This window comes from Sarcophilus harrisii, chromosome 2 (genome assembly GCF_902635505.1).
Source record: "Sarcophilus harrisii chromosome 2, mSarHar1.11, whole genome shotgun sequence".
Taxonomy (NCBI): domain Eukaryota; kingdom Metazoa; phylum Chordata; class Mammalia; order Dasyuromorphia; family Dasyuridae; genus Sarcophilus; species Sarcophilus harrisii.
The window spans coordinates 139,849,737-139,877,595 of NC_045427.1; the positions used below are offsets into that span (position 1 = coordinate 139,849,737).

At 38.2% G+C, this 27,859-nt stretch overlaps 1 protein-coding gene across 2 annotated transcripts in view; it reads left to right on the forward strand.

Annotated features, from left to right (window-relative positions):
• Window positions 1-27,859, forward strand: part of LOC100925055 (serine/threonine-protein kinase 10) — a 63,825-nt gene that overhangs the window by 14,115 nt on the left and 21,851 nt on the right. For both annotated transcript variants that reach the window (XM_031950948.1, XM_031950949.1), the window contains exons 2-8: window positions 13,603-13,767; window positions 14,759-14,807; window positions 15,288-15,437; window positions 19,915-19,987; window positions 21,277-21,471; window positions 24,057-24,138; window positions 26,207-26,317. In XM_031950948.1, coding sequence (XP_031806808.1) covers window positions 13,603-13,767; window positions 14,759-14,807; window positions 15,288-15,437; window positions 19,915-19,987; window positions 21,277-21,471; window positions 24,057-24,138; window positions 26,207-26,317 — 825 coding nt within the window. The remainder of the gene's footprint in view (window positions 1-13,602; window positions 13,768-14,758; window positions 14,808-15,287; window positions 15,438-19,914; window positions 19,988-21,276; window positions 21,472-24,056; window positions 24,139-26,206; window positions 26,318-27,859) is intronic.

The following is a 27,859-nucleotide window of genomic DNA, read 5'->3' on the forward strand; positions in this document are numbered from 1 at the left end:
AGGTGCAGATGGCTCTTTCTATTACGAATCTATTGGAATTGACCTGAATCACCTCACTATTGAAAAGAGCCACGTCCATTGCAGTTGATCTTCACATAATCTTGTTATTGCTATGGACAAAGTTCTCTTGATTTTACTCAGTTCACTTAGCATTAGTTCATGTAAGTCTCCAAGCCTTTCTGAAATATCCTGGTGGTCTTTTCTTACAGAACAAGAATATTCCATGACATTCATATAGCATAATTTATTCAGCCATTCCCCAACTGATGGACATCCACTCCATTTCCAGTTCCTTGACACTACAAAAAGGGCTGCCACAAACATTTTTGCACTTGTGAGTCTTTTTATGATCTCTTTGGGATACAGGCCCAGTAGAGAGACACTGCTGGATCAAAGAGTATACAGTTTTATAGCCCTTTGTATATAGTTCCATATTACTCACCAGAATGGATTGATCAGTTCACAATTCCACCAACAATGTATTAGTATCCCAGTTTTCCCACATCTCCTCCAACATTCATCATTATTTTTTTCCTTCATCTTTGCCAATCTGAGAGTTGCATAGTGGTTCCACAGAGCTGTCTTAATTTGCATTCTCTGATCAATAGTGACTTAGAGCATTTTTTCATATGACTAGAAATGGTTTTAATTTCTTCATCTGAAATTTGTCCATATCCTTTGACAATTTATCAGTTGGAGAATGGCTTGTATTCTTATAAATCTGAGTCAATTCGCTATATACTTTAGAAATGAGGCCTTTATTAGAACTCAAGGATATAAAAAAAATTTCCCAGTTTACTGAGGAAGCTTTTCTCAGATCCACTCCCAATGCTGGTCATTTCCTTCTGAGATAGTCTTCCATTTATACTGTATAATTTTACATGTTCAGTTATTTGCATGTTATTGTCCCCATTAAAACGGGAAATCCTTGAGGGTAGTATTTTTGTCTTTCTTAGCATATCTAGTCCTTCATATAATTCCTGCACATAGTAAAAACTTAATAAGTGCTTGTTTATTGACTGACAAAAATATTTAAGAATCTAGACTAGAGGAAGGATTCCATTGGGTTAGGTAAATTTTCCAAAGGAATTTGAAAGAGTACATGGACAAGACCATATGGGTTGAGAAGACACAGAGAGTATGCAGCTTGAGAACAGTGATGAGAATATGCATAGTCTGCTGATTTGTTTTGAGTCTAGCTTTTCTTGAGGCAATGTGCTTGTGTTTTGCATCCCTGTCCCTCTACTTGAAGAATTGCCCCAATGGTTGGGCTGCCCTAATGCATCAGTAATCCAGCTAATTATGGGTATAGTGTTAACTCATTACCCTAGGGTATAAGTGTGGGTTCCAGGTCCTAAGGGGAGGGTATTGCCATGCTACCCCAGTAAAAGTGATGACCACAATCATCTCCCACAAAGCTAAAGACAGGAGAGCCAAGACTAAAGAACAACTTCTTCAGCTACCTGTTGACACCTGCTCCTTCATCTACATTGGTCCTAAAGCCATCATGCCTGAGGTCCAGTGACCAATGGAGTAGTGATATCCGTCCCTTGTTGCCCATGACCTATACTCTCTACTGCCTACTCTCTCTGCTTAGGCCTCTGGCCTTCCTGTAAATGATTAAAATCAGTTTCTTGCTGCTCTCCTTTAATGTTAATGCCTTCTCTAAGATTACCTTTCATTTTTACATATATATATATATATATATATCTTTATATACACACATAATAGATACATACACAAAATATATATATGAATAATAGGTAATATATTTAATATGTATATACGATATATCTCTCTTATATGTGCATAGTTTTTGCCTCTTATCTTTCTCATTAAAATATAAATTCTTTAAGAGCAGAACTGTTTTTGTCTTTCTTTGTTTCTAGTACTTTACACAGTGCCTAGTACATAGAAGGCTCTTCATAAATGTTTATAAATTGATTGATAGTGTTTAATAAATCCTTGGTGACACTGACTTGTTTGACTCTTGGGAAGACTTCTAAGTCCCAAAACTGTTACAAGTGACTGGGAGAGTTAGGTATTTATTAACTTGAAAGTAATTATCACTACCTTTTGGGGAGAGTTTGGATATGTCAGCAATAGCAAGCTTGTTCCTGGATTCCTGGGAGACTTTGTCCAAAAGGCATATCAGCCAATCAACTGCTGTCTTTTTTGTCGGTTCTGATATGAAATACATCTGCAAGTACTCCTAGGGATGATGATATTGTCTGTAAGAGCATAGATTTAGAGCTAGATTGGAGCTTAAAAATCACTAAGTTTAACTCCTTCTTTTTGTGATTGAGGAAACTAAGGCACACAAAGTGCCACACATATTTCTAAAGTGGAAGATGAACCCAATGCCTCCTAATTTTAAGTCCAGTACCCCAATAACAGCCCTAAGTCTTTTTGATTCCAGTTTCAGATATTTGACTCCCTGCCTTCTTTCCTCCATCCTTCCCCTCTCTGCCACACACACTTTCAGAGTTCTCGAAAACATTAGTAATTTGTAACTTTTGTTCATCAGAAGTGACTTCTCTACCCGTGGCTCTTGTATATCCTTTTGTGCTCTTGCATTCCTATCATATTCTATTTTCCAAAACGATGATGATGTTTCACAGTTATTCAGTTCAATTTGAGAAATCTTTACAAAGCATTGCTATGTTCTGGGAGTTGAGGAACCAAGGACAAAACTTGTCTTTGTTCTCTAAGAGCATCTATTCTACTGGGTTAAAGGCAGACAGTACATAACATGCATGCTGACATACAGAAAACATTCAGCATAATGATTCTAACAACAATATATGATTATATTAATAATAGTAGCTAATATTTACATAGTGCTTTAAGATTTGTAAAGCTCTTTATATGGTGTCCAAAAAAAAATCTAAGACATTTTAAATGTCTTAATCGTTAATTAATTATTAATTAGTTAATGAATACTTATGTTTATTAATGTTAATGGTTAATAAGTTATTTGCTTTATTTATTTATTTTATGAGGTAAGTGACTTGCCTAGGTCATACAGTTAGTAAGTATTAGATGTCTGCGGTGGGATTTGAATTCACATCTTACCAACACTTTATCCACTATACCAACCAACTGCCCCTAAACAGATTTTTTTTTTTTAAATAACTACACAATAGCTATTTAAAACTTTTTGGAACATACATGCTATTAAAGCTTTAAACTATATTGAGACATTTAGGACACATTGTTATAGATGCCCTCATATTCATATTATAGCATAATGTCATAGAGATATGATATCACATTATATATGCTACATATATTACATAATATGCATATTGTAACAATATAGCATATTATTGCATAGTATTACATGATTGCATATTATAATATTTTTTAATTATAAGTTCATTAAGCACAAGGATCATATCTTAATTATCTTTGTATCCTATAAGACTCAGCATTGTATTTTTGTCTTTCTGTTCTGTTCTTTTTTCTTTTTTTTGCTGAGACAATTGGGGGTAAGTGACTTGTCCAGTGTTGCACAGCTAGGAAGTGTTAAGTGTCTGAGACCAGCCTGAGACTTCAGGGCTGGTGCTCTACCCACGGCACCACCCAGTTGCCCCCTCAACATTGTATTTTAAGCTGAATAATTATTTCATAAAACATTGTTGAGTAAACATCTCTGTGCCTTTTTTAGAGGCAGCTGGTAGTGCAGTGGTAGCGCTCTAGGCTTAGAGTCAGAAAGACTTCAATTCAAATATGGCCTTAGATATTTACTATCTAATACATACTATTGTATGACTCTGCATAATTTCCCTTGTTTGCCTCAGTTTCCTCATTTGTAAAATAAAGATAATGATCCACCTGTTTCATAGAGTTGTTGTGAGGATCAAATGAGATAAATCAAAAAAGAAAAAGCACTTAGCACAGCAGCTAACATATAATAGGTACTATATAAATGCTTATTTCTTTCTCTTTGTTGTTTGGTGCTGTTATTATTATTTTTTCTCTACCTTGGTCTCTCTATTGGTGTTAGTCATCTCTATCTCTGGCTTTCTCTTGGTAACTCCCTTTCTTTTTCCCATTTCCTCTAAGCTTTGAATCCTAGAGTGGGAATCTTTCTTCATGCATGATTTCCCGCCTTTGGTTAAGAAAAAGACTCCTTACTATGTACTGGAAAATGGACTAGGACCCTATTAGAACCATCCCAGCATCCTAGAACCTGATGGAGTTTATGCTTTGCTAACAGAGACTTCATGTTAACATGACAGAACTTGACAGAATTTATGCTTGGTTAATGTAGCTGATGGAGAACTTCCTCAAATGGAGATTCCAAGGAGGAATTCACCAATTGGAGAAGGAAGTCATGTGCATTAGGCGTGTTGCCAGCTTGAGAAGGCCACAGGGGTGGAGGTGAAGTAATCTGGACTGTCAGGAGGTGAGCCAAGTTTAAGAGTTGGACCAGAATAAACAGGAAGGGATCAGTCAGGATCATCTTTGGGAAATTACAGAGTTTTAAATGGCCTCCATGGAGCTTGTCCTGGAAAATCAATATTCCAATGGTATTATTAAAAGACTTCAAGACATGGAGAGGCTCCAAAGAACTGAGTAGTGAAAAGCAAAGTGAGTGAAAGCAGGTTATGACATAAAATCAATCTATGGAGGACCTCAAATAAGAACAGAATATTAACAGGGACATGTCCAAGAGAAAAGGAAGATGATCTGGTTACATTGCAAGGATGAAGGATGACATATAGACAATTGAAGTCCCACCACCAGTATTGCTGTTGCTTGTCCTTCACTCTTAAAGATGACCTTGACATTAGGGAATTGATTCCATGACATGCAAGCAAATTATATTTGAGTCAGGAAGGGCTGTGTAAGGTTACTGATCTTACTTTCTCCTCTTGAACCACTTGGGTCTGGGGCCAGATAGAGATCAGGATGACTGGAGATGACCCTGGATGCAGGCCCCCACTGACATCCTTGAGATGTAAAGAAGTGAGGGATGCAAGGTTAGGAGGACAGTTCCCCATATTTTGAATGGAGGGATGACATGGACAGAAGCCACAAACAAGTAGAGAGATTGCAACCTGCATCTTTGGAGAGAATATACAAAGTAATGAAATCATAGATTCATTTGAGCATTTGGGTGAAGTAGCCTGATGTTGGGGGATAGAAGGTTGAACTTAAAAGTTAATAAGATCTGGATGCAAACCCCACCTTAAACTCATTCTTGCTGTGTGACATTAGGCAAGTCATGTAACTTCTTCAGCCTTAGTTGTAAATGGAGCTAACAATACCTGTTAGTGCCTTATGAAATTTTAATGAACCAATAAAATGGCATATGTAAATTAATTTGCAAGCCTTAAATGTCAACTATTATTATCACTATGGTATAGAAGGAAGAACAAAGGTTTAAATTTCAAGAAGATATGAATGTGAATCCTATCACCAACTTGATGTTCAATATTGGAGAAGTCTATCGGCTTCTCTGAGCCTCAGTTTATTTCTCTGTCAAATGAAGGGGTCACACTAAATAAGTTTAAAATACTTCCCAGTTCTAACATTTTATAGTATTCAGTATGTGAATAAGAGCTCTGAGGGAGGGCCTTTTATCACTTCCCTGACCCAGGAAATATGTGAACCAGCAAGTTTGCCGAGAAAGGCTAACTGTTTTAAGTTAGTCTCTTATATCAATCAGAAAGATGATTCTGTCCATTCCTGGAAGAGTAGGAAGCAAAATAGCAAAACAGAATGGAAGAGCCATGGAAGCTGGAGAGTGTCCCAGATCAGTCCCTCCTGAGCCAAATCTGTACTGTTGCTTCATTGATTTTTTTGCAATGTTGGGAATTCCTAGAAAAAAAAGACACCCACAGCCAGATGAAAGCACAAACTGACATACAAAACCAAAGTACAATGCTTGGAAGTTTAGATTCCCTTTGGGAATTGTCAGTACTCCTTTCCATCAGCAAAAACAATAGCAACCAGAGCACCAAATTTATCCCCTTCTTACTGAAGGGCAAAAAGCAAGCTTAACATTTTGGCAATAAAGTATTATGACCAGAACAAGACCAGCTGATTTTATCTATACCCAAGGCTATCTCTAGCCTATTCTTATTTGAGGTGCCTTATAGGCTGGTTTTGTGGCACAAAACCTGCTTATATTCACTATGGCCCATTCTATCACACTCAGTGTGATAGTAATATTCAGTGTCTTAGAGACTCTCCATGTTTTGAATACTTGTAATAATATCAATAAGATATTGATATTAAATAGACCATCTAAAATCCTTTGTAATTTCCCAAAGACCAGAGAGCAAAATACAAAATATATTATCTTCCAAATATTTTATCACAATGAAATTAATAACAACAACAACAACAATAATAATGATAGCTATCTTTTACATAGTACCTACTATGTGTCAGCCACTGTAATTTTAATTACATTAAATTTAAATCAGATTAAAATAACCATTTATATTTGTGCTGTATATATTTATGCACATACTTCTTGTCTCTCCCATTTGAATTTAAGACCTTTGTGAATGGGGGATCTTTTTTCTCCTTTATACTTTTGTCCCCAGAAAGTTTGCTTATCCCAAGGGAAGGTTATAAAACAATGAAAAACAGTTAAAGAAAACTAGTTGACATTGTATACATATCTGACAGCATATGAAACATCCCACTCCCTTAACCCCTCAACTTTCTACCACTGTAGTGTTTTTCACCATCTGCCTTTGGACCTCTAATTGGTCTGTCCTACCAAGAATATTCCAGGTGAGCTTAGCTTAGACTTGGACTCTTCTGTTCTGTTGTGAAATAATACAGATCATTTCTATTCCTGTAAATCATCCAGTAACAGAAAGTGATTTTTGTTGATATACTAGGAGGGGGAGGAAAGACAGACTTGGGATGACAGACAGTTCAAGTTGGTGGGTAAACTCCAATATGATTGAGTGCATTTTCTCTGTGAGGGAGGAAATGTGTGTGATCTAGGGCAAGAGGTAGAGAATGAGATCTTGATACTGGTGAGCAGCACTTCCTGCCAGTCTCGGTGAATGGAGGAGAATCGGAAACCACAATGATTTCCTCTGGACTGTGGGGTTCAGCGTCTAGGGCTTCTCTGAATCGAGTGGGGAGTGGAGAAGAGGGTTGGGCAGGGATCATATAAACTTAGGAATACAGCAAAGAGGAGAATTGAGACCCTTGTTGTCATATGGATGTGGGAGAGGGGTAGGGAAGGGAAGAAAGGGGAAAGGAATAAGCATTATTCCAGGGTTACTATGTGCCAGGAACTGTGCTAAGAACTTTTTTTTTTAAACAAATTTTGACTCATTTGCTTCTCACAACAATCTTGTGATGTAGTGCTTATATTATCCCCACTTTATAGCTGAAGGAACTAAGGCAGCCAGAGGTTAAGTGGTTTGTGAGGATCACATAGTTAGTAAGTGACTGAGGTCAGACTTGAACACAGGTTTTGCTGACTCCAGATTTAGCATTCTATTCACCATACCATCAGCGGTTGGGTGGGAGCCCAACACTGGCTGCCCTCTACATAGACCTTCTTTTTCTCTGATTTTTCTGTTTCCCATCCTTCCCTTTTTCCCTTCCCTTCCCTTCTCTTTCCTTTCCTCCTCACATTTCCCTTCTGAAAGTTAGGGAGGGTGATAGCAGGAAGAAGAAATATGTCAGACTATTTGCAGGAATTCTGTCCTAATGGTTTTCCCCCCAAAAATAATTATGAACCACGTATAAGTGGATTCAATGGTCATCACCCCAACATTGTTTTGTGCATGAGACAGGAGGGAGATGGAATTTTAAGCACAGAAGGACTCTGACAGACTGATGTGGGAGATATTCTGGGTCTGAGATCCTTGCTGGCAATACAGCATGGCCCTGACATAAACAAGCTTATTAGCTAAAGCCCCAAAAGGCCCACCTCTTGGAGCTAGATCCATTCCCTTAGATTTCAGCTCCTCAGTCTTCAAACCGCTTCTCAGAAGGTAGGGAGTAGGATATAGACGTATTCTCGTGCAATGAAGAAGAAGTCCTAGCTCTAATTCCAAATCCTCAGGTGAACTCAATATAACCTAGACACTGTGATGAAATGGTTCATCAATGAGATCTAGACAGAGCAATAGCCAAAGCAAGGCAATAAGGCATTGCTGTAAGGTTCTGGAATTCAGGGAGCTCACTGCTGACCTGTTCCTGTGATTCCCAATCCCAGCCCATGCTACATGTGATATAACTGCCATATTTTCTTTCCCAGCCCTGGGTTACCATAATAAAAGTGAAGTCACAGTAGTGCTTCTCCCCTAAACTATTTTACCCTCCTTCACCATTTCCCCCAGTCTACTGAATTCCCCAACTTTATCTTTTTTGCTGCCACAGGGATTGGAGGGTTAAGGGTCAAGAGTCTTCTAGGGAATAGGCAACTTCTTTTTTCCTGAGTAACTTATTTAAGTGACTTCAACTGACCTCTGCATCATCTTTTCCTCAAGGTTGAATTTGCCCCATTACATGAATTTCTACTTATAATTCTGGACCTGGAGTATTGTCCTTCCCCTCAAGTCACAGCCTTAAAACCCAGAGATTTCCTATATAAACTGGAGTGGCTGGGGGAGGGCAAAGAGTAGGGGATTTAAAGACAAAACATTCTAAGGATAGGGAATTTCATGATCAAAATTACTAAAGCCAGAGAATATTGCCTAATTATGAATGATAATGAATAAAGTCTACTAGACATTTTCCAAGAATGTCAAAGTACAGTGCTTTGTATGCTAAGTGTTTATTAAATACTTTATTCATTCAATCACTCAATGTAAAGTACTTAAAAGGAAGCAATATGGAAGTAAGACTTAGAAATATGAGTGGTAACAGATTATCATGACTATCAATGATAGTGAATTATCATGATTATCAATGCCAAGCTAAGGAATTGGGATTTATTCTAGAGGTAATAATAATAACAGGCAATTGAAAAATTTTAAGCAGAGATATGAAAATTTCAGATCTACCCATTTTACTTTGAAATATTGGTGGTTTTGAGGAAGAGAGGACCAATTGCTCAAGTACAACCTTCTGCAAGCAGCCTTTCCTTATTCTTTAACTCTAAGGCCACCTTCCCAAACCACTTGGTAGTTATCTAATCTGTATATATTTGTATTTGTTGTTGTTTGTCTTTCGTTCTGGAAGAGGATGATTTGGGCTAGGTAGAAGTTAAGGCAAAGAATGTCATCTTTCACCTAATCCAAAAAAAAAAAAATCTAAATAAATAAATAAATGTATGTACTCCTTGTCTTCCCTATTAGAATGTTAGATCCCTTGGAATTCTGCCCCCCCCCCACACCCTCAATTCTTTGTGCTTGTATCCCTAATGTCTACTACAATCAATGCTTGGCAAGCAATAGACATCTAATAAATATTTGTTGGTTGATGGAAGGAATTAGCAAAACTGTAAGTCACAGCAAAGAGAGTTCTTCTCCTTTCCTATTTTAATGGGCTTTCCCTCATCTTTAAGAACAAAGCAAAACAAAAAACTTTGTTTGATCCTACCAAGACCTCAAGCTATTATACTCTATCTCTTCTACCTTTTATGATTAATCGCCTAGGAAAAGCTTAATTCACTACCTCTTCTTCTTTCTTATTTCCATCACCTCTACTTTCTCATCTCCAATTCACTTCTCAATCCTTTGCAAATGATTTCTGGGTTATGCTCCAGCAAGATAGAGAACCTAATCCTTGCAATCTCATATCTTTGCAAAATAAGAATTATTTTAAGAGATAAAACAATTTTAGCTATTTTCATGATTTAGGGCACAAAAGACCCTAAAGAAGAAGCAAACTGATGAATTAACAACAAAGAAGGCTAATCTTTTATTAGTTCAATTTGCATTTATTTTCAGCCCGGAATTCTTTTCTTCCTACCTCCCCTTTTCCCTCATTAAGAAAGAAAGAAAAACAGAATTCCTTATTATATATAGTTGAGCAAAATTAATTTCTGCTTTAGCTCTGTGTGTGTGTGTGTGTGTGTGTGTGTGTGTGTGTATCCTGATCCATAATCTCTCTATCTGGATATTGATAGTATATTTCTAGAATTGTGTTGGTTCTTGTGTTAATAAGAGTTCCTAAGTCTTTCAAAACTATTATTATTGTACAAATTGTTCTGTTGGTTCTGCTGACTTCATTCTGCATCAGTTTATAGAAGTCTTCTCTGAAACTATCCCAGAGAAAGGCAGTCCCTTCAACTATTTGTAATTTGACTTCTGATTTCATTATGTAACTGAACCTATTCATGTCAAAATTACCAATGATCTCTTAATTGCTAAGCCAGGTGACTTTTTCTCAGTCTTCCTACTTCTTGCATTCTCTACAATATTTAACACTATTAACTACTACCTCATTATAGACACTTATTTTCCCTGAGTTTTCATTATATTCCACTCTTCCTGGATGTCCACTTACCTGTCTGACCGCTTTTTCAGTTTCCTTTGCTTTGGGATGTCCCCTCCCTTGTACATGACTGTGCCCCAAATCTTTAACTTGGATTTTCTTCCCTTTTATCTCCTTAACTCTCATGGATATTTAAATCAGTTTTCATAAATTCAGCTATCATCTCTATGCAAACAACTACTATATTTATAAATCCAGTCTTAGAATCTCTTCTGAGCTCCAATTCCATATCATGAACTGCCTATTGGGTATTTCAAATTGAATTTTCCATAGGTAACTCAGAAACTCAACATGTCCAAAACAAACCTCATTATCTTTTCCCCAAAACCCTCTCTTTTCCCTAACTTTCTATGTCATAGTCCTCTTTGAGAACAAAGGAAAAACAATTTCTTTTGAAGGTTTTTCCACTGATCTGAGTTTGCAAGCTTAATGTTAATCTTGACTCTTTCTTCTTCCTTACTCTTTCATATCTTATCATTTGCCAGTACATTCTACTTTTAAAGTTTATCCAGTCTCTGTCTCCTTCTTTCTATTAATACAGTCACTCTCTTAGTTCAGTTCATCATAACTTTTTGCCTAGACTATTACAATAGTCTTCTAATTTGTCTCTCACTGCTGCAGCACTTAGCACAGTGTCTGGCACACAATAAGTAGTTAATAGATGCTCTATCCATTTATCTATTCAATCTTTCTACTGCATATCTGCCAATACCTAAAGCACAGATCTGACCATCTCATGCCCTCTGACTCAGAAACCCCAGTGTCTCCTTCTTACCTCTAGGATAAAATATAAATTCTTCCTTAAAACGTCGCTCTAGCCTATCTTTCTGGGCTTATTGCAATTCTCCTCATATTCTCTATTTAAATCAAGCTGGTCTGCTTACTATTTCTCCAATAATAACATTTCATCCTCTATCTCCCTTTACATAAGCTGTCTCTCACACCTGGAATGCACTCTCTCCTCACTTCTGCCTCATGGAATCCCCGGATTTCTTCAAGGTACAGCTTCTAACAAGAGACTTATCTTGAGAATTACTTTGTAATTATTTTATATTTTATTTTCTTTGTATGTTTTTCTCCAATAGAATGTAAGATCTTTGAGGGCAGGAATTGCTTCATTTTTGTCCTTATAGTAGGTACTTCAGTACTTCTTGTACTGAACTGAATAGATATCTTACCTACTTCATAGGTTGTTATGAGGCTCAAATGAGATCATAGGTGAGAAAGCATGTTAAAAAGTATGCTTTTAATATTGTACAATTGAGAGGGTATTATAATCATTGGGGCAGCAGAGTGGAACTATGGAGAGAGCACTGGGCCTGAAGTCAGAAGAACCCGAGTTCAAATCTGTCTTAAACATTTGCTAGCTGAGTGACCCTGAGTAAATCACTTAACTCTTGTCAGTATAAATTTGAAAAAGAAAATGGCAAATCACGCCAATGTTTTTGCCAAGAAAACCTCATGGTCATTATTTAAAATGCTAAAAGATATGATGTCAAAAGATGGACCCTCAAATCAGAACGCTCTGGTGTGTTACAGTCCAGGGAGTCATGAAGAGTTGGATATAACTGAATAACAACAATAATTATAATGATTATGTCTCTCACCCCCCCCACACACACTTTATGCCATTCCTTTTCTTTATGATTTAAAAAAAGATATATTTCTTTGGGGAGGAGGTTCTATTTTTTTCAAAAGTATTTTATTTTCCCAAATACATATAAAAATAGTTTTCAACATTCATCTTTGTAAGACTTTGTGTTTCATCCCTATATTTATGCCCACCTGCATTTTTGATTTCGTTCACAAGCTAATTGTACAATATTTCAGAGTCTGATTCTTTTTGTACAGCAAAATAACGTTTTGGTCATGTATACTTATTGTGTATCTAATTTATATTTTAATGTACTTAACATCTACTGGTCATCCTGCCATCTGGGGGAGGGGGTGGGGGGTAAGAGGTGAAAAAATGGAACAAGAGGTTTGGCAATTGTTAATGCTGTAAAGTTACCCATGCATATATCCTGTAAATAAAAGGCTATTAAATTAAAAAAAAAAAGACTTTGTGTTTCAGATTTCTCTCCCTCCTTCCTTTACCTCCCTTATCCCAAAGCAGCAAGCAATGTGATATAGGTTATATATGTGCAATCTTTTTAGACGTATTTCTACATTTGTCATTTGTATAAGAAAAAATCAGACCAAAAGGGGAAAAAAATTGGTGTCATTCCTTATGGGATTATTTGGGAACTATATAGCAAGCTTGAAGGAAGAGAAAAGTTTGTATAAAAGAAGGTGGGAAAAAAATCTGAAAGCTCTGGAATCTGCGGTGATAGCCAGGAAGAGTAGACAAATAGGATAGAGATGATATAGGTTAGAAGAAAGAGGCTGGACAATTTAGAGGCACCAACAACATCCAGAGAAACAGCACTTGTTAAGCATTTAATAAAGATTTAACAAATGGATGACTTTGTGAAAGGATTTATCTGAAGGTAAAGGGTGCTGAAAGAGAATGGAGAATTTTCTCCATTTCCCACTCATACCATGAAGAAAAGGTCTTAGCACTTGCCAATTATAGAGTAAACATTATATATATAACAACATAACAAATGTTTACTGATTCATTGGTTGAAGAAAGATGACAGGACTCACAGTCAAGGCCTCCTAGTAAGTCCATAGAGTTGCCAGGAAATCATTTATTCATTCATACACACACACACACACACACACACACACACACACACAAATCTTAGTCCAATCTTGAGCTCATTGTTAAAGCTTTAAATCACACTAAGATTTTTGGGACAATACATTTCACTAGAAATAGAAATAGAGTTAGAATTAGAGATATGCCTATCAATAGGTATAATTTAAGAATTAGAAATCCTAGATTTCTTAGAGTTGCCCATTCAATCCAACTCTTCCCTCAAGCTTGAATCTCCTCTGCATCATCCCTCATACATGGTCAACCAGCTTCTACTTGAAGATCTCTGGTAAGCGAAAGCTCACTTCTTCATGAGATAACTACTGAATAAATTGTGGCCTTGGTTCTTGGTGGAACTTATAAATCAATAGAACCGTGGATCCTTTTATTCCTCTTGGAAGTGGGTCATGGGAAAGTTAGGGAAGGTAGGAACTGAATCAAGAAGGATCCTTTGTGTCTGTATCTTCCAGGCTCAGAATAAGGAGACCGGGGTCTTGGCTGCAGCCAAATTAATTGAGGTTCAAAATGAGGAAGAGCTGGAGGATTACATAATGGAGATTGACATCTTGGCTAGCTGTGACCATCCACACATTGTCCAACTACTGGATGCCCTCTATTGGGAGGGCAAACTTTGGGTAAGTTGGTGGGGCCATTAAGTACTAACCCATGCACTGATATAGATCCTCAGAGCATCTCTATTGTTCCTAATACTTAGTTTGAAGTCAGGTAAATGGGGGTATTCGATTCTGTCCCTGCCTTTGCTATGTGATATAAGGAATGATATGATATCCATTCTCTCTTTACTGGGTTGTTGTAAGGATCCAATGAGATGACATTTGTTTTAAAAAAACAGAGACACTTAAAACAGTGATTGGTACGGAATAAGTGCTATATAAATACTTATTACCTTCTCCTTCCATTAAGTGACATACCCACAGTCACATAGCTAGAAGAGCCAGGACTCAAACTTCTGACTCCTCCTCCCCCCAAATCCAATGTTCTTTCCACCTTCTGAACTTGACCTTCTTGAAGACAGTCACCTTTTGTACACCTTCTATCTCTCCAACAATCTGACAGTACTCGGCACAAAGTAGACACTTAAGTCTTTGGTGGATCATTCACTAGTGGAGAGAAGCACTATGGAAAATAGAGAAAGTGCTGAACTTGGAGTCAGAAATACCCCCAGAGTCTCTCATACTTGCTGGCTATTCTCTAAGCCTCCTGCAACAACTTGAGACTGTCTGGTTAATGGATTGCAGTATTGCAACATAAGTACCACATATATGGGGATGTATTTCAAAATTCAAAATTTCAAAATGTATTTGAAGAGTGGATACGTGTGAATGGGTCATAGGACTATTGATTTAGAGCTGGGAGGGAACATAGAGATCAGGGTCTGATCTCCTCATTGTAGAGAAGTAAACAGCAGAGATGGAATTCAAACACAAGTCCTCTGATTGATATATATGTATGTGTGTGGAGTGTGTGTGTGTGTGAATGTATACATGTAAGAGGGATATAGAGATATATACATCAGGTGTATGCTGGGGTACAGGGTACAGGACATAGCTTCAGACAGATTCCCATAAGACATTTGACTCTTCCTTCCTCATCTCTGGTCCTCAGATCCTTATTGAGTTTTGCCCTGGGGGTGCTGTGGATGCCATCATTCTGGGTAAGTATAATAAGGAGACTACCACTAAATTAGACACTAGTTTCCACAATTCTGAGAATGCAGCCCTTCGAAGACATCACATCTTACCCAAGTATTTGTCCCCATTATACAGAAGGGAAAGCTAAGACCCAAGCTATGAAATAGGGTCTCTGGATCTTCTACACTCCTCATTGCCTTGGAATCAAGAAGATCTGCTTGAATCCTGCCTTGGATGCTTATTAGCTATGTCACCCTGGGCAAGCAATTTAACCTGTTAGCCTCAGTTTCCTTATCTGTGAACTAGACATAATAATAAATATCACATGTAAAGGACATAGCAAACCTTAAAGCACTCTATAGAAGGGACCAAATGCTTGTGGGACACTATAAATCCTGGCATTAAGAATGATATTGTTGTTGATAATGATGATGATGATGATGATGATGATTGGAACTTCCAGTACTGAGTCCAAGATCTCATTTTCTCTTTCCTCCTTGTAGAGCTAGAGAAAGGGCTGACAGAAGTACAGATCCAAGTGGTCTGCAAGCAGATGTTGCAGGCTCTGGAATACCTGCATGGATCTAGGATCATCCATCGGGACCTCAAGGCTGGGAATGTCCTGCTGTCTTCTGAAGGCTATGTCAAACTTGGTGAGTAAAACCCTGAACCATCTCCCCAAATCCTCCCCCAACACTCCCTGCTTCCTCACAACCCTTTATAACAATATCAATTCCTGCACCATTTCCCCACTCCCCAACTGGCCAAGATATCTGTCTCTTAGATCTTGCTACAAAAGTGTACCCATGTGCCTTTACATTAACTTCCAGTGCACCACACATTGCAAATCCACAATATAAATCTTCACATCACCCAATATTTTTCTTATAAAAGCCTTTCAACACCCCCCATGCTTACATAACTCTTGAACTACCTCACAATAATAGTAATGATGATGATTAGTAGTTGCCACATTTTAAAGTGTTCAAAGTACTAAATATGCAATTACATAATTCAAACATCTAAGCAATTAGGCAATGTGACTTGCCTGTGATCATGTATCTAGTAAATTATCAGAAGTGAGATATGAACCTGATTTCAGAACTAATACATTTTCTATTATGGCAGTTGGTACTATATGATAATTGACTAACAAGTCTAATTCCAGTTTGAATCTTCTTCCATCCCTAAAATAATTGTTTCTTGCCCATAAAAGGTGCTAATCTGAATTGGTAAAGAGAGTTTCCTCCTGTGAGGTCCCTATCCCAATTAAACTAAACTAGGTCCAGGCCTTATTCCTAGCCTAGCTACTCTGCACATAATCATAACAGAAAATGAGATGGATAGCAGGTAAGAGCTGTAATACTGCAGTGAGCAATATCTGGCTTCAAATTTTATCTCTAACATTTATTAGTTGTGTGACACTGGGCACATCACTTAACCTCATCTACCTCAGAGAGTTCACCAAGATTAAGTTACTATTGTACTACTACTACTAGCTATATAGCCAACATTTATATGTCACTTTAAGATTTTCAAAGTGCTTTCTTTACACATATTACCTCATTTGATTCTCTTAACATTTTTAGGCACTATTATTATCCTCATTTCACAGATGGGGAAAACTGACACCAAAGGATTAAGTGATTTGCCTAGTGCCAAATATCTAGTTATTCTAAAACAGGATTTGGCTACAAAGGCTGATACTTATTATCTACTGAACTATCTAACTGCCCAGCTAAATCACAAATGGGATACAATCTGTGATTGTAGAGGGAGGACCCAAATCTAAAATGTCCCCAAAATGTGACGGAATCACAGATCCTTTATGTGTTTGTAAATCTCACACATATACACACTCCTGCCACTATCCCCCTGCAACAAGTATCTAGTCCCCTCCATATATGCTACTCTTTATTGTGCATATCACCCCAAATATACCTTCCTGCTGATAAGGGACCAGAACAAAGCAATGTTGGATTGATGTAAGGGAATGAAAAGTCTTTTCTGACTCCACTGAGATACCGATTTCCCCTTCCTTCTCCCTATTCTCTTCTCAGACCATTAAACCCACTCCCTGGTTCAAGCTCAATCATCTTCATTAGGAAATTTCATTCCTACTGACTGACTCATACAAAAACTTTCCATGTTACTCCCCTGCATTCTAGGATCCACTCACTGCTCACAAGCCAGGCCCCATCCCTCAGACAGAGATAATCCCCACACAGACTTGCCACGGTCAACACAGCTGCCCAGGCAGGTGACATCATCCTGGTCCTTATAAGCCATCCAGAGACTCTCTCATTCTGCCCCACACATGGCCTAGAGACAGTCTCAAGGTGACTGCTGTAATGGTGTAGGCACCTCTGGAGTACCCTGGGACCCCTCATGAGGGAATGGAAAGAACCCCAGTTTGTCTGAATTTAGGCAAGATCCTGCATCTCAGCATGCCTTAGGCTGAAACACAGGGGATCTCAAAAGGAAGAGTCACAGTCCAGGACCCTGTCTCATTACTTCTCAAGGGAAAAAAAAACTCAAGATCTCCCTTTTTAGAATTAGAGAGATTATAATTGGGTCCAACACAAACCCATGCCCTCAAACTTTAACTAGGCTCTTTCCTTTGAAATATCATCCTTTTCATTTATCTATGATTAGTTCCCTCTCAAATGTCCCATAGTAACTGTTCAGACCCTTTAGGAAAGATGCTGATTGCCCAGAGGAGTTTGGATTTTGTCCTATAAGCTTTTGGGTTTTTTTTTTTAAAGAGATAGGAATGGCAAAATCAAAAGAGTGTTTTAATCAATGTATTTAACAGTACCTGCAGGATGAAAGAAAGACCAGAGACAGGGAGAACATTGTAATAAGGTCATATAGCAGATAATAAGTGTCTAAACTAAAGTAGGAGGGACTTAGTCACTAACTAAATGTAGCCAGTCAAGGAGATAAGTGATTCTCAGAATTGTTTATTTACTAGACTCACTACAAATTTATGTTACATAGTCTCAATGGGTCCTCACTACAGAAGGGCAATCCTTTTGCACTTCCTAATCATTTCGCTATCCCTCTTACCAAAGAGATTATTCCAAACCTTTTCATCCTTCTTCAAGCCTCTCATTAAAAACACATCCTCTCAGGCTCAGCCCAGGACCCTGTCTCATTACTTCTCAAGGAAAAAAAAAAACCTCAAGATCTCCCTCTTTAGAATTAGAGAGATTATAATTGGGTCCAACACAAATCCATGCCCTCAAACTTTAACTGGGCTCTTATCTTTGAAATATCATCCTTTTCATTTATCTATGATTAGTTCCCTCTCAAATGTCCCATGTTAACTGTTCAGATCCTTCCTTCTAAAGTCCCCAATTCCACTCACATTCATTTTCTTCAACAAATATTAACTTTGTCTTCTTTACTGAGAAGGAACCATTTGTTCTGAGATTCCCTATCTCTCCTACACTACACCTCATAAACTCCATTCATTCTCACACATTATCCCTGTCCTTCCATTATCATCAAAAGAAGTAGAATTCCTCTTTGCCAACATTAACCTTCTCTTCTAATAAGCTTTTCAGATACTTTGAAACTTTCCCCTATCAATTGTTTCCTATCTCATCTTCAAAATTTCCCACTCTACTAATTCCTTCTTTGCCTACAAAATGTTCCTTTAAAAAAAAGAAACACTCTTCTCTTGATTTATGATTAAGCAATGCTTTTATCTCTCTTCCTGTTCATTGCTAAACTTTTAGGTGGTATGATCTACATTTGCTACATCTCACCACTCCCTCACTCCTCAGCTCCTGAATTCTGACCTTTTTGTCTCCACCATACTAATGAAACTGCCATTTCAAAAAATACCAATGGCCTCTCGATTGCATGACCCAATGGTCTTTTCTCAATTCTCATCTTCCTTGAACTTTCTGCAACACTTGACATTATTAACTACCCTGTTTTCTTGATACTCTCTTAATTGGGTCCAATACAAATCCATTCCCTCAAATTTAAACTAGGCTCTTATCTTTGAAATATCATCCTTTCATTTATCTATGATTAGTTCGCTCTCAAATTCTTCTCAAGTCCCAAATTCCATGCTCATTTTTGCAATATTTGCCATTAAACCACCTGTTTTCTTGATACTTTCTCTTCCTCTGCATTTTTGTCATTTTCCTCCAACTTATGGTCCATTCTTTTAAAATTCCCCTTGCTGTACCATCTTCTTTTTCTAAGTGGAGATGAAATCCATGTTGTGCCTTTTCTTCTCACTCTAAAATCTTTTCTTTAGTAATTTTAATCCCTTCTTTGGCCCCAATTATTCTCTCTATACAGATGGCTCCCAAATTGACATCCAAACCTGATCTCTCATTTGGTTTCAGGTCTACATTTCTGGCAATCTCCTTTGAAATGTATAATTGTGTCACTTTAAACTCCATATGTCCACAATTAAAATCATCACCTTCCCCTATAGAATCTATATTTCCTCCCAAATTCTCCATTTCCATTGAGAATCATTATCCTCCCAATTACTCTGATTTAACACATTAGAATCATTCTTGTCTCTTTCCTCTTCCTCACTTCTTTCCTCACCTAACAATGAGCTGCCAAATCCCATTGATTCTATGTCCACCATCTTCTATTATCTATCCCTTGCTTTCCACTAAAATGCTGCTGTCTTAGTTTGATTTGACATCATCTCTTGCCTAGAATATTGTAGTAGACTACTAAGTGCTCTTCTCCTTAGCTCCTTTTTTTCCCCTACTCTAATCCATGCCTCACACATGCTGAAATATTCTTTTAAGGAAAGAGTTCTGGCTCCGTTATTTCCTACCTTAAAATCTGCAATTGTTCTCAATATAGTCAGATCTCTATAAGTACCTTAAGGAAAGGGACTATGTCCTTTTTCCTATATTTAGTAGGATACCTTGCATAAGTCAAATAAAGTAAGTGTTCAACAAGTGTTTAATTGTTGAAGAGAAATAGGAAAGTACAAAGGCCTGTAGATTTGCAGACAAAGAAATAAATTTGTGAGTAAATAATCAAAGGTATTTAAAGACTCATCCTATGGGAGTTGGGAGGAACAAAGAAAATCTCTATTTTCTATCCCTCACTTCACCTCCTTCATCTCTTTCCTTAAAACAGCTGATTTTGGAGTGTCGGCCAAGAATTCCCGCACCTTACAGCGAAGAGCTTCCTTCATCGGGACACCATACTGGTACAGCTAGGGGCCCAGGGTCTGGACAAAGTGTCCAACTTCCAAGGGAGCCCATGGCTCCTACTCAGGGATGGAGTGAGATGGGAGATTGGCTGAGCTTTGGGCGTCAATATTTAGAACACAGAGGGGTCCACTAGCTCTAGGGACCCAGGGGCTGGACAAAGTGTCCAACTTCCAAGGGAGCCCATGGCTCCTACTCAGGGATGGGGTGAGATGGGAGATTGGCTAAGCTTTGGGCGTCAATATTTAGAACACAGAGGGGTCGACTAGCTCTAGCCTTTGGATTCTGGCTTCTTAGAGAGGAAGGGGATAGGACAGATACTTGGAGTGATTAAGGGTCCTCCTGGGTAAGAGATGGGCATGGCCCAAGTAGTGTAATCTGAGAAGATGCACAGTTTGTCGAGGGAAGTTCATGTTATAGCCAAATCCAAAGGCTAGGTGGGAAATCAAGAAAAGAAGCCAGATGGCTGGTTTCAAGAATAGCAGATTTAGCAGAAAGCCATGGAGTATATACATAATAACTATTGAAGAGACCACAGTTCATCTCACAAAACTCCTTCTCCATGTCCCCTACTCTGTAAACAATATTCTTTTTTTTAACATACTGATACATTTTGACAATAACGCTCATTTCCAGATATTGCCCACCCCTTCCCTCTATCCAATTAAATTTTTGCTCATGTGACAAACCAATGACCACCTCCGCTGTGTCTGACAATGTGCATATGATATTCTTCACCTCTAGTCCCCTACCTCTTCAAAGAGGAGAAAGAGAGCGGTGTATTTTTCTACCTTTCTTCTTGGTCATTCAGTTAATTTCCCTTTGGGGAAATTTTATTTTAAGGTGGCTTCTCAATCTCCTGCTTTGAATATTAGGTGCAAAGAAATAGAGGTACAAGAGAGGACACTGGGAGTCAGAGGACTTGGGTCCAAACCCTGTGTGGCCTTTGGGTGAATTATTTTTCCTTGGACCGCAATTTTCTTTCTGGCAAGGATTGGACTAAAAAACTTATTGTGTGCTTTCCTGTCCAATATCAATGATCTTAAGACTTTCCTCCCTTGCTTGTTTCCCCCAGCCTGCCCCTAAAAAATCAGGCTTTCTTTAAGGCCCTTTAGGAAAGACTATTAAGGAGAGGGATGGGGCATTCCAAAACATCAGTCTACTGACTACCCCACCCCCAATTTTAGTCTTTTGGTTCTTCTTTTCTTGGCAACTTAAGGGCAGAGGGAGGGGGTCGTTCAGGGAACCAAGATGGACACTTATGACGAATCTGTGCTTCTGGCTACAGGATGGCACCAGAAGTCATCCAGTGTGAGACGTCCAAGGAGGCTCCCTATGACTACAAGGCTGACATCTGGTCCCTGGGGATCACACTGATAGAGATGGCTGAAATGGAACCTCCCCATCATGAGCTGAACCCCATGCGGGTGCTGCTAAAGATCCACAAGTCCCCACCACCCACTCTGCGCTACCCTCAGCAATGGCAAGTGCTCCCCTCCCTTTCATTGAAACTGCAGCAGTGCCGAGGAAAAAGCAGGCCAGATTAGAAATAGTCAGAGCCTAGGGAACTAATAGACCCATGGGAGGTGCCAGTATTAAGCATAGGGGAGGATGAAGGCAGTCAGGCAGAAAAAGGAGCGGTGGTAGCTGGTGGAAAGCAGTCATGGTGACATGGTGCCCCGGAGATTTTGCATCATTCAGCAGGGATCTAACCAGGATTATCAAGATTTAGGGACAAGATTTCAGGATCCAAAAGGATTTGGAGGGGGAAGGAAGTGACTGCAGACCAAACCTGTGGGTACAACTAGTGACGTAGGAAGAAGTCGTCTCTAAGTTACAGATTGCCCAACTGATCCACTCCCAGTTTACTCAGTTCTCAAGGACATAAACAGTAAAGAGGGTAGGAATTCACTATTTGTTCACTGACTGAAAAAACAAATCCCTCCACAAGACTTTTGTGATTGTTCTTCCATGAAGGCAAATCTTTATCTTCCTTCCTTGGTGCTGCTACTAGTCTAGCATCCCTGGTCTGGACCTTTATTGCTGTCCTTGTAGTTTCACTAGGCTTAGAATGTAAATAAAGGTCTAAAAGGTTTTTCTCCTTCCTTTCAATTTCCTTTGATTCAAGTCAGCAATGGTTTATTGGATTTGGAATCAAAAAATCTGCATTTCAATCCCAGCTTGAAGGGAGCTGGAACAATTGACTTTCCCTCTGTAGAAATGGGTTTTCTTTTCTAAAAGGCCAAAAAGTAGGAAATCTCTAAGTTCTGTTCTATCTCAAGTTCAATTTTTCCGTTCTATTTCATGATATCCTATGGGCCCTAGAAGCTAACTGGGTGCAAATCATTGTAAGTAGATAAGGATGTGAGTCAGGGATGATGGGCTAGTTAAGAAATATGATTGATCCTTGCCCTCAGACCTATTAGGGAGATGTTGCACATACCCAGCGAAGTGCTGTGTAAGGTCCAAAGTGGGGAGAGATCACAACCTGCTGATGTTTTCAGGGGAAAATTTTTTCTTAAGGATGGCATTTGGATTGGATCAGGATACTGTTCCCAGTCTTTTCTCCCAAAACATACTCATCACAGTATTCACTATTAAAAATAAAAGTTCACTTACATGATTTTTCATAGATCTTCCCCCTTCCAGGGGACTAAGTCTGAAACCCTTAATCCTTAGAAGAGTGAGGCTGAGAACTGAGACTTTGGTCTCAGAGCAAAAAACATATCATTCCAATTCAACAGTTCAATTCAGTAAAGGAACAAGTATTTATTTTTCTTAATAATTTTTCCCAATTACATGTTAAAACAAAATTTTAAACAAAAAAAGTTTTGCGTTTCAAATTCTATCCCTCCCTTTCTCCTTTCCCCCTCCCTAAGATGGTAAGCAATCTAATGTAGTTTATAAGTATGCAATTATATAAAACATTTCCATATTAGTCATTTTGTACAATGACTCAAATTTAAAAAGTGAGAGAAGAAAGTGAATAACAAGTGTTTTTTAAGCACTTGGTATCTGTGTTAGAGTTGTAAGGACAAAAAGAGACTATCCCTGCCCTCAAAGAGCTTATAGTCCATCAGGAGAGACAACATGTAGACATACAAGTATATGTGGAATGTAGATGAAATAACAAGACTTCTAACATTCCAACTCTGTGCAAGTCTCTATCCCATGTACCAGAGACAACTAGATGACATAAAACACACAGCACCTCTTCTCATGAGACCCATTTCTCTCCCTTTTATCATTATCTAGAAATCAATATACTAAGCAGCTAGGTGACACAGTAGAGAGAACACTGTATCTAGAATCAGGAAGATCTGGTTCAAATCCAGCCTCAGACACTTCATAGATATGTCATGCTCAGTAGTTCACAACCTCTATCTGCCTCAGTTTTCTCATCTGTAAAATCCGGATATTGATCAAATGGGATAATAAGTGTAAAATGCTTAACCCATTTCCTGGCACATATTACATAAATGTTAGCAATTATTAATATATCTCCATCTCCTGGTAAGCACTATATAAATATTAGCTCTTATTAATATATACATATATTCCATCTCTAATGCTTCTTTTTTTCTTGGAAAGAAGTTATTGATAATAATAGCTAACATTAATATGCTGCTTTAAGATTTGCTAAATTCTTTACATATCACATTTGAACACAACAATGTGTGGGGTAAGCACTATTATTAAACCCATTTTACAGATGAGAAAACTGACCCAAGAGAGGCTAAATGACCAAGGTCATGCTGCTAACAAATGGATGAAGCAGGATTTGAGATCATCTTCCCCACCTCCAGTACTGTACTCCATCCAACTTACCACCTAATGCTGCACAAGGATTGCGTGAGACCTTTCACCATTTAAACATTCGTCTTTAACCCTCTCTACTTCCTGATTATCCCCTCCACTTTCAAAGAAGGAAATAAAGGCTTTTGGGAGTGTGAAGAAGTCTGTAAGGTGGCCTTTCCATGTACGTCAAAGGTGGATGAGAGTTGTTAGGGATGACCCTGAATGTCAGCCACGAGGTTAAGCGAGCAGTTTCTTGGATATTCCTTTTAGGTCAGAAGAGTTTAAAGACTTCCTGAGGAAATCCTTGGAGAGGGATCCTGAGATCCGATGGTCTGCCTGTCAGCTCCTGCAGGTAAGCAGCCCATCTCCAAGGTGTGACTAATACCTCAATATCTCTACCACCTTCCACTGTTTTCTGTTCAAATGACCACCATGATGGAGTATCAGTGTTTTACCCAAATGATCCTCAACGATGAAGGGAGATCTGAGAATAAGTCAGTCAATTAACAAGAGTTTGTTAAAAGTTTAATGGGTCAAGTGCTAAGAATACAAAGACAAAAAAGAAATAGTCCTAGACCCTCATTGAGGAAGATAGCCCTCACAATATCCTCACACATGACCCTCCATCTCCCCTTGCCAAACATTAACTACCTGTCCTTCATGCCTGGTTACGTAAGCAGTGAGTAAGTAGAAAAATCACTATTCCTTTCTCAGCCTCAGTTTCTTTAGCCATAAAATCGGAATAATGATTGCTCTATTTCAAGGACTTGTTGAAAGGCTATGTAAAATTTTAAAGTACTCTAATTACATGAACTAATATGATTTGGAATAAATAAATGTGATTTTTCTGTCTTTCAAAAGGCCTTTGAAAAGGGTTTGTGCAGTTCCAGTTGTTCAGTAATGACTTAGAGAGTTATCTCCACCCAGAGAGTGGGAAATGAGTGTGGACCACAACATAGCATTTTCACTCTTCCTGTTATTGTTTGCTTGTATTTTTTGTTTTCCTTCTCAGGTTTTTTTCTTTTTTTCTAGACCCAATTTTTCTTGTGCAGCAAGATAACTGTATAAATATATATATATATATATATATATATATATATATATATATATTGGATTTAACATATATTTTAACATATTTAACATGTATTGGACTACCTGCCATCTAGGAAAGGGGGTGGAGGGAAGGAGGGGAAAATTTGGAACAGAAGGTTTTGCAAGGGTCAATGCTGAAAAATTACCCATGCATATATCTTGTAAATAAAAAACTATAATAATAATAAAAAGAAAAGGGTTTGTGCCAAAGGATCCTTTTAGTGTCTTTTTTGTGCTTATTCCTTGGTTACCCATTGAAACTGAGGCGAACATTTTTTTGTCACAAAGAACTAGTTCTAAATGAGGAACTATCAAATAGGTATAAAGGGCATTTCTCCATCCCACCCCATCCTAGTCCAACCATTTTATCATCGGACCATGATACAGATCTTAGCTGCTGTCTCATCATTTCTCTCTTGTTTCAGAGCCTTTATAGAAACCCAGACTTGTATTCATTTTGTATTAAGACTCAGGAGTCCTATGAACCAGGTTTTACTGTAGCTTATGCCCAAGAAAACTTGGTAAGACTAGAATACTGTCCAGAAGTTGAAGTGACATACATACCAAAAATTATAAGAAGTCATGGTATCAGTAACTGACTTTGTGCAGTTTCTAATTATTGGCCAACTTACCCTCTTCCTCAGATATCAAAGTATTGCCAGTAAACTCCTTTTGCTGTTCAGTAATTTTTCAGTTATAACTGACTCTTCTTGACCCCATTTAGGGTTTTCTTGGCAAAGATATTGGGATGATTTATCATTGCTTTTCCAGCTCACAGATAAGGAAACTGAGGCAAACAGGGCTAAGTAATTTGCCCAAGATCACACAGCTGATAAGTTTCTAAGGGCAGATTTGAACTCATGCAGATGAGTTTGCTTGACTTCAGGTCCAACTTTCTATTCATTGCCCAACTAGCTGCCTCCAGCAACCTCACAAACAGCATCAAATACTACATTTAAGAACCACTTCAGCTAAATCCTCTAAAATGAAAGTCCACACTTACTAAAGATCAGTGACTCAGTTCATTTCTGGTTTAAGTGGAAAGAAAATGCAAAAGGTAATGGAAAGAAGGAAGAATTAGCGCCCGTCCCAACCAAGGCTACAGCTCCTGCCAGCCTCCTCCTCTATTTCCCTTTATAGCCATAAATTCTATCCAAAAAACCTTTATGTGCGTGAGCAGATGACCCACAAAAGAAAGAGGTAGCCTTCTAGTCCACTGGAAATTATTGCATTTTGTGGCTAACATAGAGGGATCCCTTTGCACTCTCCCCATTTTGCTGGAGAAGAATCCAGGTCCAAATTTCCCTTTTATTCCTTCTCCTTCCTAGCATCCTTTTGTGTCAGAGGTGGAAGACAGCGGACCGCTACGGGAGCTGATTGCAGAAGCTAAAGCAGAAGTTCTGGAGGAGTTTGAGGAAGAAGAAATAGCCTCCTTTTCGGTAAGCTACAGCTGGATGGCATCTGTATGACTTTTAGCTGAATTGCTCCTTCCTCTGGATTGATTTCCCTGGGGACTGCAAGGTCAAGGACACTTCAGTTTATCTAGGGAACCCATGATTTCCTTGGATCCTTCCCCTTAGAAACAATCCAGTTTGATACTCTAGCCACTGGAGCATGAATAATAGAGATAGCAGAGCCTCAATGAACCTTGAAAATGCTACTTTTTAAACCAGGTTCTCTCAGAAGTATTAGCATAATAAAAGGTGGCAGACAGAGAGAGGTCTGTAGACACAAGTGTCCAGTAGACTTGAGCATAAGAGAGCCAGTGGGTCTTGGGCTACAATTGTTTAAAGATGGTATAGCTCCGTTTACTCTGCCCTAGTCAGAACATTATAATCAGATTCAAAATGAAGTATTAGATTTAGTTTTGGGTTCAAGAACCTCCTCTTGGAGAACACACATACTGATTGCAAGACCTTGGGCAAATATCTAAGACTAAAAGTTGTCAAGCAGACAGGTTCTAATCTACATTGGTGCATTGGTAAAGAGTATTTCCTTCCCCAGAGTTCTCTATACCAGTTATATCAAACTCAAGTAGAAATAGGGGCCATTAAACCATATATAATAGTCCTTGTGGACTGTATATTGACTTTTAAAACTACATATTAATATTACCCATGTTTTATTGTATTTTTATTTATTTTGTTAGATATTTTTCCAATTATATTTGTATCTAGGTCAGACTGCCCTTGGAAGTGGTGTGGACTGACTGCATCTGTTCTCCACCAAGGAAACCATTGAAACATGGTTTTTGAAACATTGAAACAATGAAACAAATGAAATCCAATATAAAAAATAATTTTTACATGACCACTGTGAAAAAAATTGCTCTGTTAATATTACTGCATCATAAAATATGAGTTGGTAATATTAGTCATAATCACCATGCTTTCCAGAAGTTGTTCAAGGGCCAGTACTCTGGATGCAGGATCCATAAGACAAGGAATTAATTGGACTGGCTTCTCTTTCACTTAGATTTCTCATCTATAAAATGAGCTGTCAAACCACTCCAGTATTTTTGCCAAGAAAGCCCCAAATGGGGTCACGAAGAATCAGACATAACTGGAAATGACTAAACAACAACAAAAATGTCTTTCTCTACTATCTTAGTTAGCCCTTAGACCAACTCCCTGATTTTACAGATAAAGCAAATTAATCTCCCATAAAGAAAATCACTTGTCCAAGATCATACAATTAGTAAGGAATAGAGTGAGGATTCAAATTCAGCTCCTAAATCTCATGCTTTTTCAACTCTTTGGTGCCTCTCACCAGTCCAGGGGGAGAAAATAGACATTTAATCAGCATTATGTGCTAGACACTCTGCTGAGCACTTTGACAAATATTATCTGCTTTGACCCTCACAAGAACTCTGAGAGACAGAGGCTGTTTTTCTATCATTTTACAATTGGGAAATCTGAGGCAAACAGGAGTTAAGTGACTTGCCCAGAATCATACAGTTAGTAAGGTCTCAGGCCAGATTT